The sequence below is a fragment of the Monodelphis domestica genome, chromosome 8, assembly GCF_027887165.1.
Source record: "Monodelphis domestica isolate mMonDom1 chromosome 8, mMonDom1.pri, whole genome shotgun sequence".
Classification (NCBI taxonomy): domain Eukaryota; kingdom Metazoa; phylum Chordata; class Mammalia; order Didelphimorphia; family Didelphidae; genus Monodelphis; species Monodelphis domestica.
Genome location: NC_077234.1, coordinates 92,320,335 through 92,333,821, shown reverse-complemented (window position 1 = coordinate 92,333,821; position 13,487 = coordinate 92,320,335). Strand labels below are relative to the sequence as shown.

The 13,487-nt window shown below is 38.0% G+C and overlaps 1 protein-coding gene across 2 annotated transcripts in view; it reads left to right on the top strand.

Annotated features, from left to right (window-relative positions):
* The window catches only part of CASP18 (caspase-18), a 53,328-nt gene that overhangs the window by 23,094 nt on the left and 16,747 nt on the right, over nucleotides 1–13,487 (top strand). For both annotated transcript variants that reach the window (XM_007501503.3, NM_001114360.1), the window contains 2 exon segments: nucleotides 10,253–10,358; nucleotides 13,140–13,281. In XM_007501503.3, coding sequence (XP_007501565.1) covers nucleotides 10,253–10,358; nucleotides 13,140–13,281 — 248 coding nt within the window.

Genomic DNA, 13,487 nt, shown 5'->3' with positions numbered 1-13,487 from the left:
TATGTGAATGTTATCAACATTCCCTTGAAATTTTGACTCCCAGGGGAAAAGCTCTAGTCTTTCTGTCCTACTTAAAGAGAAGGCCTTTATGGCATCATACAATTTGAGATCATTAAAAGTGGTACATAATTTTCACAATAGAATCCAACCTAGTCCAGATAATGACCGATCAACAAACAGCAAGCACTGGAGAACTTTGGTCCCAGGGTAGGTTCCCTGCTCAAGGACCTAGAACACTGAGGATTAGTTTTAGTTAGTCTCCTGGAAAGTGGAGCCCTTAATTTCAGATTCAGGGCAGAGGTGACCTGAGTCTTGTGGAGGTGCATTTCTGGAACCATGGGAAATGACAGTATGTGACTGCAGTGGTGAATGTTTGAATTTAGATGTGAAGAGAGGTACTTGAGGTCATTCCTAAACCAAAGCATAAGCTGGAAAAGGAGTGGCCATAGCTGGCCATGGAACATACATAGTACATTAGAAAAACCAAAAAGCCAAAGACCTCGTTTCTAGTACAGTTGAATAACAGTGCACTCTTGCTTCACATCAGATCTTATTGGGCAGGACTTGAGCGTATTCCCATTACAGATAAAGCTTGCTGATGGGCCAAGATGGCGGCTTATAGAAAGCTAAAATTCAGATCTCCGGAAATCCTTCCCTACCGAACTCAAACTATATGCTCCTTGGGCACCGAAATTCAAAATGAACAACAGCATAGACCCCGGAAATCCTTCTCCTGGACCTGGATCAAAAGGTACTCCCCCCCCCCAAAGCCAGAACCCGAGATCACTCGGACACAAGGGGTAGGCAGAAGGAAGGTCCCAGGATCCATCCCCTCCAACCCAGAGTGCCTAGTTCAAGGCAGCAGAGGGAACCTCAGAGCCTCAGGACCAGCTATTCTGAAGACCACTTCCTAAAAACAACCTGACTCAGATGAAGGGGCACCCAACACAGACAGCAGGGAAACAGAGAGAGATGGGGGGAGCTTGTAACCCCCTGGCTGGATCCTTCCATTCGAGTCTCATGGAAGGTCCCTGCCTCAGGGCATACTCAGTTCAACCCAGGGAAAGCTAATCCTATCAGGAGCCCTCGGAGCTCCTGGAAGCTGTGGCCCCTCCCCCTTCAGAGTGCTGGCTCTTCTGGCCGGCCAAGGCACAGAAACAAACACCCCTTGGAAAGGGCCAAGCCAGGCTCAGAGTGTGGAAGTAAGGCAATGGAGAAGCATCAGGAGGGAACTGAGGAGGGCAGTAACACAGAAACACCAGCAATTCCTGGCTTCCCCGGGAAGACAGAACAACAACTGCATATAACGGACAATCTGCCTGGGGCTAAAACCTCTGAACACCAGACAGAGATAAGAAAAGCTAGTCCTCCCCACTCAGATAGAGATGGCAAACTCCACAGAAGCACAAAAGCCCCAAAATTCCAAGAAAAAGAAGAAGAAGGGGGAGACTTTGGACACATTTTATAGAGCAAAAATACAAAATACAGAGGACATAGAAGAGGAAACACAAGCAAATGCTCTGAAACCTTCTAAAGGAAATGGAAACTCTCCACAAACCCATGAAGAATTTGATTCAGAAAGGATCAAAAAGATGGAAGCCTTCTGGGAGGAAAAGTGGGAAATAATGCAAAAGAAATTCACGCATCTACAAAACCAGTTTGACCAAAGTGAAAAGGAAAACCAGGCTTTAAAGGTCAGAATTAGGCAACTCGAAGACAATGAGCAAGAACTAATAAAGCAAAGCCAAAAGACCAAGAAATTAGAAGAGAACATAAAATATCTCACTGACAAGGTGACAGACTTGGAAAATAGAGGGAGAAGAGACAATTTAAGAATAATTGGACTACCAGAAAAGCCAGAAATAAACAGCAAACTCAACATCGTAATACAAGATATAATCAAAGAAAATTGCCCAGAGATCCTAGAACAAGAGGGCAATACAGCCACTGAAAGAGCTCACAGAACACCCTCTACACTAAATCCCCAAAAGACACCTCCCAGGAATGTAATTGCCAAATTCCAAAGCTTTCAAGCAAAAGAAAAAATCTTACAAGAAGCCAGAAAAAGACAATTTAAATATAAAGGAATGCCAATCAGAGTCACACAAGACCTTGCAAGTTCCACTCTGAATGACTATAAGGCACAGAACATGATTTTCAGAAAGGCAAGAGAGCAGGGCCTTCAACCAAGAATCAGCTATCCATCAAAACTGACTATATACTTCCAAGGGAAAGTATGGGCATTCAACAAAATAGAAGATTTCCAAGTTTTTGCAAAGAAAAGACCAGAGCTCTGTGGAAAGTTCGATATCGAAAAACAAAGAGCATGGAATACCTGAAAAGGTAAATATAAAGGAAAGGGAAAAGGAGAAAAATGTTATCTTTTTCTTTTACTCAAACTCTCTTCTATAAGGACTACATTTATATCAATCTATGTATACTAACATGTGGGGAAAATGTAATATGTAAATAGGGGGAAAAGAAAGACCAAATAGAATAATCTTTCTCACACGAAGATTCACACAGGAAGGGGAGGGGAAGAAAACTCCTATAAGAAGGAGAGGAAGAGAGTTTTTACTTAAACCTTACTCTCAGAGAAATCAACTCTGAGAGGGAAGAACATCCAGATCCATTGGGATCGCGAATTCTATCTTACTCAACAAGGGAAGGGAGAAGGGGAAACCAAGGGGGGTAAGGGAGAGGGAACACAAAAAAGGGAGGGAAGAAGAGGGGGGAGGGGGAGGGAACAAAAAGGGAGGGACTAGAAAGGGAAACATATCAAGGGAGGGGACAAGGGGGACTGATTTAAAGTAAATCACTGGACTAAAAGGTAGAGCTGAAGAAGAAAGGTTAGAATTAGGGAAGGATATCAAAATGCCAGGGAGTCCACAAGTGACAGTCATAACTTTGAACATGAATGGGATGAACTCACCCATAAAATGTAGACAAATAGCAGAATGGATTAGAATCCAAAACCCTACCATATGTTGTCTTCAGGAAACACACATGAGGCGGGTAGACACCCACAAGGTCAGAATTAAAGGATGGAGTAAGACCTTCTGGGCCTCAACTGACAGAAAGAAGGCAGGAGTGGCAATCATGATATCTGATAAAGCCAAAGCAAAAATAGACCCGATCAAAAGGGATAGGGAAGGTAATTATATTTTGTTAAAAGGGACTTTAGATAATGAGGAAATATCACTAATCAACATGTATGCACCAAATAATATAGCACCCAAATTTCTAATGGAGAAACTAGGAGAATTGAAGGAAGAAATAGATAGTAAAACCATATTAGTGGGAGACTTAAACCAACCATTATCAAATTTAGATAAATCAAATCAAAAAATAAATAAGAAAGAGGTAAAAGAAGTGAATGAAATCTTAGAAAAATTAGAATTAATAGACATATGGAGAAAAATAAATAGAGATAAAAAGGAATACACCTTCTTCTCAGCACCACATGGCACATTCACAAAGATTGACCATACATTAGGTCACAGAAACATGGCACACAAATGCAAAAAAGCAGAAATAATAAATGCAGCCCTTTCAGATCATAAGGCAATAAAAATAATGATCAGTAATGGTACATGGAAAACCAAATCAAAAACTAATTGGAAATTAAACAATATGATACTCCAAAATCGTTTAGTTAGAGAAGAAATCATAGAAACAATTAATAATTTCATCGAGGAAAATGACAATGGCGAGACATCCTTTCAAACCTTTTGGGATGCAGCCAAAGAGGTAATCAGAGGTAAATTCATATCCCTGAGTTCATATATTAACAAACTAGGGAGAGCAGAGATCAATCAATTGGAAATGCAAATAAAAAAACTCGAAAGCGATCAAATTAAAAACCCCCAGCAGAAAACCAAACTAGAAATCCTAAAAATTAAGGGAGAAATTAATAAAATCGAAAACGATAGAACTATTGATTTAATAAATAAGACAAGAAGTTGGTACTTTGAAAAAACAAACAAAATAGACAAAGTACTGGTCAATCTAATTAAAAAAAGGAAGGAAGAAAAGCAAATTAACAGCATCAAAGATGAAAAGGGGGACATCACCTCTGATGAAGAGGAAATTAAGGCAATCATTAAAATTTACTTTGCCCAACTATATGGCAATAAATACACCAATTTAGGTGATATGGATGAATATATACAAAAATCAAACTGCCTAGACTAACAGAAGAAAAAATAGAATTCTTAAATAATCCCATATCAGAAAATGAAATCCAACAGGCCATCAAAGAACTCCCTAAGAAAAAATCCCCAGGGCCTGATGGCCCTGACCTGTGAATTCTATCAAACATTCAGAGAACAGTTAATCCCAATACTATACAAACTATTTGACATAATAAGCAAAGAGGGAGTTCTACCAAACTCCTTTTACGACACAAACATGGTACTGATTCCAAAACCAGGCAGGTCAAAAACAGAGAAAGAAAACTATAGACCAATCTCCCTAATGAATATAGATGCAAAAATCTTAAACAGGATACTAGCAAAAAGACTCCAGCAAGTGATCAGAAGGGTCATCCACCATGATCAAGTAGGATTTATACCAGGGATCCAGGGCTGGTTCAATATTAGGAAAACCACCCACATAATTGACCACATCAACAAGCAAACCAACAAGAACCACATGATTATCTCAATAGATGCAGAAAAAGCCTTTGATAAAATACAACACCCATTCCTATTAAAAACACCAGAAAGCATAGGAATAGAAGGGTCATTCCTAAAAATAATAAACAGTATATATCTTTTTTTTTTTTAACCCTTACCTTCTGTCTTGGAGTCAATACTGTGTATTGGCTCCAAGGCAGAAGAGTGGTAAGGGCTAGGCAATGGGGGTCAAGTGACTTGCCCAGGGTCACACAGCTAGGAAGTGGCTGAGGCCAGATTTGAACCTAGGACCTCCCATCTCTAGGCCTGGTTCTCAATCCACTGAGCTACCCAGCTGCCCCCTAAACAATATATATATCTAAAACCATTAGCTAATATCATCTGCAATGTGGATAAACTAGATGCATTCCCAATAAGATCAGGAGTGAAACAAGGATGCCCATTATCACCTCTACTATTTGACAGTGTACTAGAAACACTAGCAGTAGCAATTAGAGAAGAAAAAGAAATTGAAGGCATCAAAATAGGCAAGGAGGAGACCAAGTTATCACTTTTTGCAGATGACATGATGGTCTACTTAAAGAATCCTAAGAGATTCAACCAAAAAGCTAATTGAAATAATCAACAACTTTAGCAAAGTTGCAGGATACAAAATAAACCCACATAAGTCATCAGCATTTCTATATATCTCCAACACAGCTCAGCAGCAAAAACTAGAAAGAGAAATTCCATTCAAAATCACCTTAGACAAAATAAAATACCTAGGAATCTATCTCCCAAGACAAACACAGGAACTATATGAACACAACTATAAAACACTCTCCACACAATTAAAACTAGACTTGAGCAATTGGAAAAACATCAACTGCTCATGGATAGGATGAGCCAATATAATAAAAATGACCATCCTACCCTAACTTATTTATCTATTTAGTGCCATACCCATTGAACTCCCCAAAAATTTCTTTACTGATTTAGAAAAAACCATAACAAAGTTCATCTGGAATAACAAAAGATCAAGGATATCCAGGGAAATAATGAAAAAAAAAACACAAATGATGGGGGCCTTTGCAGTCCCAGACCTTAAACTATATTACAAAGCAGCAGTCATCAAAACAATTTGGTACTGGCTAAGAGACAGGAAGGAGGATCAGTGGAATAGACTGGGGGCAAGCGACCTCAGCAAGACAGTCTATGATAAACCCAAAGATCCCAGCTTTTGTGAAAAAATCCACTATTCGATAAAAACTGCTGGGAAAATTGGAAGACAGTGTGGGAGAGATTAGGAATTGATCAACATCTCACACCCTACACCAAGATAAATTCAAAATGGGTGAATGACTTAAACATAAAGAAGGAAACCATAAGTTAATTGGGTAAACAAAGAATAGTATACATGTCAGACCTTTGGGAGGGGAAAGACTTTAAAACCAAGCAAGACATAGAAAGAATCACAAAATGTAAAATAAATAATTTTTACTACATCAAATTTAAAAGCTTTTGTACAAACAAAACCAATGTAACTAAAATCAGAAGGGAAACAACAAATTGGGAAAAAATCTTCATAGAAACCTCTGACAAAGGTTTAATTACTCAAATTTAGAAAGAGCTAAATCAATTGTACAAAAAACCAAGCCATTCTCCAATTGATAAATGGGCAAGGGACATGGATAGGCAGTTTTCAGATAAGGAAATCAAAACTATTAATAAACACATGAAGAAGTGTTCTAAATCTCTTATATTCAGAGAGATGCAAATCAAAACAACTCTGAGGTATCACCTCACACCTAGCAGATTGGCTAACATGATAGCAAAGGAAAGTAATGAATGCTGGAGGGGATATGGCAAAGTAGGGACATTAATTCATTGCTGGTGGAGTTGTGAACTGATCCAACCATTCTGGAGGGCAATTTGGAACTATGCCCAAAGGGTGATAAAAGACTGTCTGCCCTTTGACCCAGCTATAGCACTGCTGGGTTTGTACCCCAAAGAAATAATGGAGAAAAAGACTTGTACAAGAATATTCATAGCTGCGCTCTTTGTGGTGGCCAAATATTGGAAAATGAGGGGATGCCCTTCAATTGGGGAATGGCTGAGCAAATTGTGGTATATGTTGGTGATGGAATACTATTGTGCAAAAAGGAATAATAAAGTGGAGGAATTCCATGGAGACTGGAACGACCTCCAGGAAGTGATGCAGAGCGAGAGGAGCAGAACCAGGAGAACATTGTACACAGAGACTAATATACTGTGGTATAATCGAACATAATGGACTTCTCCATTAGTGGCGGTGTAATGTGCCTGAACATTCTGCAGGGATCTAGGAGAAAAAACACTATTCATAAGCAGAGGACAAACTGTGGGAGTAGAAACACTGATGAAAAGCAACTGCCTGACTACAGAGGTTGAGGGGACATGACAGAGAAGAGACTCTAAATGAACACTCTAATGCAAATATTAACAACATGGCAATGGGTTCAAATCAAGAACACATGTGATACCCAGTGGAATCACGTGTCGGCTATGGGGGTTCGGGGGGAGGAAAAGAAAATGATCTTTGTCTTTAATGAATAATGCTTGGAAATGATCAAATAAAATATTATAAAATTTTTTAAAAAGCTTGCTGATGGTTTTAAGTAGATGCTTTTTGTGTTTTAAAGAAGAATGAATGTATTTTGGCAAATGTCTTTTCTGCATCTATTGATATAATTGTATATTTTTGTTGATTTTGTTATTGATATAATCAATTATGTTAATAGTTTCCTTTATATTGAATCAGCCCTGTGTTCCTGGTATAACTCCCACTTGGTCACAATATATAATCTTTGTGATATATTGCTGTAGTCTTCTAGCTAATGTTTTATTTAGGGTTTTTGCATTCTTGTTTATTAGAGAAACTGGTCTGTAATTTTCTTTTTCTTGTTTTTGCTCTTCACAGTTTAGATATCAACACTATGTTTGTTTTGGAAACGGAGTTTGGTGGACTTTCTCTTTACCTGTTATTCCAGTATTAAATATTGGATTTAGTTAATATTCAATTGTTTGATAGAATTGGTCCTCATGCTCTTTTCTTAGGAAGTTCATTTATGGCCTGTTCGATTTCTTTTCCTAAGATATAGTTATTTAGCTAGTTTATTTCCTCCTCTGTGAATGTGGGCAGTTTATATTTTAAAAAGTATTCTCCCATTTCTCTTATATTGTTAAATTTATTGGCATATAACTGAGCAAAATAGTTCAATAATTGTTTTAATTTTATCTTCATTAGTGGTACATTCATCTTTTTTATTTTTGATAGTAGTGATTTGATTTTCTCTTTTTTTCTAATCATGTTGACCAGTGGCTTATCTATTTTTTTAAACCAGATCTTAGCTTTTCTTATTAATTCAATGTTTTTCTTACATTAAATTTCATTAATCTCATCTTTAATTTTCAAGAATTCAAATTTGATGTTTAATTGTTTTTTTTTTAAACCCTTACCCTCTGTCTTAGAATCAATACTATGTATTGGTTCCAAGGCAGAAGAATGGTAAGGGCTAGGCAATGGGGGTTAAGTGACTAGCCTACGGTCACAAAGCTAGGAAGTGTCTGAGGCCAGATTTGAATCTAGGACCTCCCATCTCTAGGCCTGGCTCTCAATCCACTGAGCCACCCAGCTGCTCCCTAATTGGTTTTTTAAACTTGTTCTTTTTCTAGTTTTTTAAATTGTACACACAATTCATTTATCTGCTCTTTATTTTATTGATATAAGCATTTAAAGATACAAATTTTCTTCTGATTACTGCTTTCACTGCATCCCATAAGTTTTGGTATGTTGTCTCATTATCATTCTCCTTAATAAAATTATTTATTGTTTCTAGGATTTGTTCGTTTACCAACTCATTCTTTAAAATTAGATTATTTAGTTTCCAATTAATTTTTATTCCATTTCCATGGTCCTTTATTAAATATACTTTTTATTACATCATTATTTGAAAGTAATACATTTAATATTTCTTCTAAGATTGTTGTCCCTTAATATAAGGTCAGTTTTTGTAAAGTTCTCTGTTCATGCCTCTAGTTCATGCCTAAAGCTATGAATGACCTCAAGGAACTCCATTCCACTCCTGAGTTCCCCCATACTGCTGCCACCACAAATACTCTCATTTCCCATGGTCCTTGAAATATGCCACCGGCCTCCATTGCAACAGAGATAGCTGTATTTTGCTCCTGGTCAGACCACAACCCCATAGGCAGATTTTTCCTAATGTCTTCCTAAGGGGTCTTAGTAAGGGTGACCACTTTACCATGACTTTTTAATTATTTCTATCACTCTAAAATTCAATTTGTGGCATTATTTTAAGTTATTTAAGTTATTTAGGAGAGCAGGTAGTTTCCTGCCTTTTTCACCATATTCACATAATCCCTACTGCCTCAGACCCTTATGGGCTGTGTGACCCTGGGCAAGTCTCTTGAATACTTTCTGCCTCAATTTACTCAATTATTAAATAGGAATGATACTAGCACCTACCAGAATTGTTATGAGGTTCAAATGAGATAATATTTGTAAAGCATTTGACTCACAGAAGACCCCTGTTGCCTATCCCTTATAGCAATTCTGCCCTGGAACCAATATACAGTATTGATTCTAAAATGGAAGGTAAGGGTTTAAAAAAAATGTAAATTGGTCCTAGGACCATAGATTTGCCCTGGTCTATATCTTTAGGGAGACAGCTCAGTGACTTAGTGGACTGAGAACCAGGTCTAGAGAAGGGAGGTTCTTGGATTCAAATCTGGCCTCAGATACTTCCTAGTTAGTTGTATGACCCTGGACAAGTCATTTAACCAGCATTACCTAGCCTTTCTTGCTCTTCTGCCTTGGAACTAATACATGGTACTGATTCTAAGACAGAAAGAAAGGGTGTTAAAAAAATCAAAAGGGCAGAAAGGTAGGTGTGTTGGGACAATTAGTCACTCTAATTCATTTTCTTTTTCCTAAATCATGAAGATGATTATCTTCTTATGTGTTTATATTTAAGAGATTATCTTTTTAAATAAAGTTATAGCAATTTATTTACCAAAAAAAAAAAACCCAAACCGAAATAGAAATAGAAAACAAAGTATCAATCGAAAGAATACATAGATTGCCCCTTTTCATAAATAAAGCCTATGCTGTAAATTCTGAGACATATTACAAGGTGATGTATCCCTTAAATAGTACTTCAGGAGCAGCTAGATGGCTCAGAGAATTGGGAGCCAGGTCTAGAGAAGGGAAGTTCTGGGTTCAAATTTGACCACAGACATGTCTCAACTGTGTGGCCAGGGGCAAGTCATTAAGTGATTATCTTATCATTAATCCTAAACATTAAAGTTAACTTAACTAAGCCATTGAATCTATTACTACAAAATCAGATCAGTTAGTTTCATTTGAAATATTATACTTCTGAATCAATCATTTCTATCAACCATGTCAACTGTGCCACTTGTAACAAGAGCTCATGGGAAGCAATCCATGTTATTTGGCTAGAACGAGTTGGATGTGGAAGATAAAAATACAAGAAATGCTGGCTACTATTATTGTTATTTTTTAGGAAGCTCATTTTCTTTAATTTAATAACATTTGCTTCTTCTCTTACCAGGAAGCTACTATTTAAGATTGCAGAAAACATGACCAGTGATTATCTGGATAGTGCTAAATTTCTGCTCCGAAGAGATCTTCCACAGAGTAAACTGGAAGGTATTAAGGTGAGAAAAAGCATTCATTGTTGACTGATGCATAGAAATTTCTATGTAAATAGGCTGATCATTGTCAAGACAGAGGAAGAGAAAGTAAAATGGACTGTAATGCTAGGAAACCCTGCGGAAGGGGAGGGGGGAGAGGAGTGTGTGGAGAGAGGGGGCGGTGCATTCTCCCCCTTCTTCACTGAAGATCCCCATTGCTAAAGGTTGCATTTAGAACTGGTCAGTTGCGGGGCGGGGCGGATGGGGGGGGGGCCGTGTTGGACAAACACAGACCAGACTGAATATTGGGCTAAAAGTCATTTTGGGAGGCGGGGGTTTTTGTCCTAGCCCCGTGGTTAGCAACTATGTAATATTGGGGAAATCATCCTTCTCTGTCTGGACCTCGTTTTTTTCATCTGTAATGCCTGCGACCCATTTCTAGAGTGCTCGAAGGTTTACAAAGTATTTGCTGTATAATAATCTGATGTGGCAGGCAGTTTAGGTATTGAGGATTCATGTTATAAACGAGCATAGTGAAGCTTAGCAAGATGAAAACCCTTGATTAAAGCCCCACAGCCACTTGGGGGGCAAAGCCGGGATTTATACCCAGACTTTTTTGACTTTCAAGATGATATTATTTCTACAACATCTCATCCTTCTCAAGGGGCTATTAGATAATCTTGAAGTCGCTTTTGTGTTTTGTTTTGTTTTTAAACCATTATCTCCTGTCTTAGTATCAGTTCTAAGCCAGAAGAGCAGTAAGGGCTAGGCAAATGGGGTTATGCGACTGGTCTGGGGTTCACAGCTAGAAAGTGTCTGAGGTCAAATTTGAATCCAGGTCCTCCGGACTCAAGGGCTGGTGGACTATTCAGTGGGCTCCCTAGATATCCTTCTTTCTTGGTTAAAAAAAAAAAAGACACAACAAGAGAAGAGAAACAATATGTAAGAATTATGAGCAAAAGATTTCTTTTTCTGCCTCAAAGCCTGGAATTTGCTAAGGTTGTTCCATGAAGGGTAACAGGGGAATATATTCAGTGTGAAGCAGTGGCACTGTGCCACTGGGAATCATCCTGGATTTGGATTTGGAGGATAAGGATAAGAGCTTGAATAGAGCCCTACTTGGCCACTTACACCCTCTATAGTTATAAGCAAAGCAATTTACCTCTCTGGGTCTCAAGTTTCTGTTTTGTTTGTTTGTTTGTTTGTTTGTTTGTTTATGAGTTGAATTAGATGGCCTCTAAAGTCCCTTCCAGATCTAAATGTATAATCTTATGGTCCTTCAGGAAACAACTCCCCAAAACTTGATAATAGCTGCTACAGGGTAAGAACTAGGTCTTTTAGGGATAGCTAGATGACTCAGTGGATAGAGAATAAGGCATAGAGAAAAGAGGTCTTATGTGCAAATCTGGCCTCAGATACTTCCCAGCTGTGTGACCCTGGGCAAGTCACTTGACCCCCTTTGCTTAGCTGCTTAGTTCACTTCTGCCTTGAAACCAACATACAGTATTGATTCTAAGATGGAAGGTAGGGTTTTGGGGGGGGGTCCATGTTATGGAAGGTTTTATTTTAAAATTTTTATTTTTATTGTCGTGCAAAACACATTTCTATATTAGTCATTGTTGTAAGAGCAAAGTCATACATAACCAAAACCCCCAAAATAAAATCAAAGATGCACTGATGTGGAAGACAACTTCAGCAGTTCTTTCTCTGGAGGTAGAGAGCATTCCCTGTCATAAGCCTTTGAGGATTGTTCCAGATCAGTGCATTGCTGAAAGCAGCCAAGTTTTCACAGATAATCATGGTCCAGTATTGCTGTTATTGTGTACAATGTTCTCCCAGTTCTGCTTATTTCGCTCTGCAGATCTTTGCAGCTTTTTCTGAAATCATCTTACTTATCATTTCTCATAGCACAATAGTATTCCATCACCAACATGCACCACAATTTGTCCAGCCATTCCCCAATAGATAGACATCCCCTCAATTTCCACTTCTTTGACATTACAAAAAGAGAAGCTATAAATGTTTTTGTACAAGGAGGGTCTTTTCCTTTTAAAAAAATTATCTCTTTGGGATACAAACCCAGTAGTAGGTATTACCAGATCAAAGGAAATACACAGTTTTAAAGCCATTCAGACATGGTTCCAAATTGCCTTACAGAATGGTTACATCAATTCACAACTCTATTAACATGCATTAGTGTCCTAATTTTGCCATGTGCCCTCCAAAATTTACCATTTTTCTTTGCTGCCATATTGACCAAACTAATAGGAATGAGGTGGTACCTCAGCATGGTTTTAATTTACATTTCTCTATTCAAGAGTGATTTAGGACATTTTTTCATATGGTGTTTGATGGCTTTGACTTCTTCATCTGAAAATTGCTTGTTTGTATATTTTAACTGTTTGTCAATTGGGGATTTTTTTTAAACCTTACCTTCCATCTTAGAATCGATTCTGTGTATTGTTTCCAAGGCAGAAGAGTGGGAGTTAAGTGACTAGCCTAGGGTCACACAGCTAGGAAGTATATGAGGTCAAATTTGAACCTAGGACCTCCCATCTCTAGGCCTAACTCTCAATCTACTGAGCTACCCAGTGCCCCCCTGGAACTTTTTTTTTTTTAAGAAAAGAACTAAGTCTTCTACATTCCTTTTGTTTCTTGTAGTTTCTGCTCTAATGTTGGTCACATGAGAAATCAACGAATCCTGGCAACTTGTGGAGACATAGAAGAGAATCTAATCTTACTCCAGTTACTCATGTAGAGGTGGAGAGAAAGTTTCATTCTTTGTGTGTTGTTTTTCATCCGCAGACTCCATTAAAGCTCTTCATTGAAATGGAAAAACATGGATTAATAGAGAAAACTAACCTTAAAGCATTAAAGGACATTTTGCAGAGCCTAAATGCTGAGTGTCTGCTAAAGCATATTAAAGAGTATGAAAAAAAAACAAAAGGTGAGGATTAAACTTTGAATGATGTGGAGTTTTAAGATATATACATACATCTATCTAAAGTATATCTATATATTGTGTTGCTGTTCAGTTGTTTAGTTGTGGATGACTCTTTGTAATTTCATTTTGGGGTTTCCTTGGCAAAGATCCTAGAGTGGCTTGCCATTTCCTTGCCCAGATCATTTTACAGATGAGGAACTGAGGCAAAC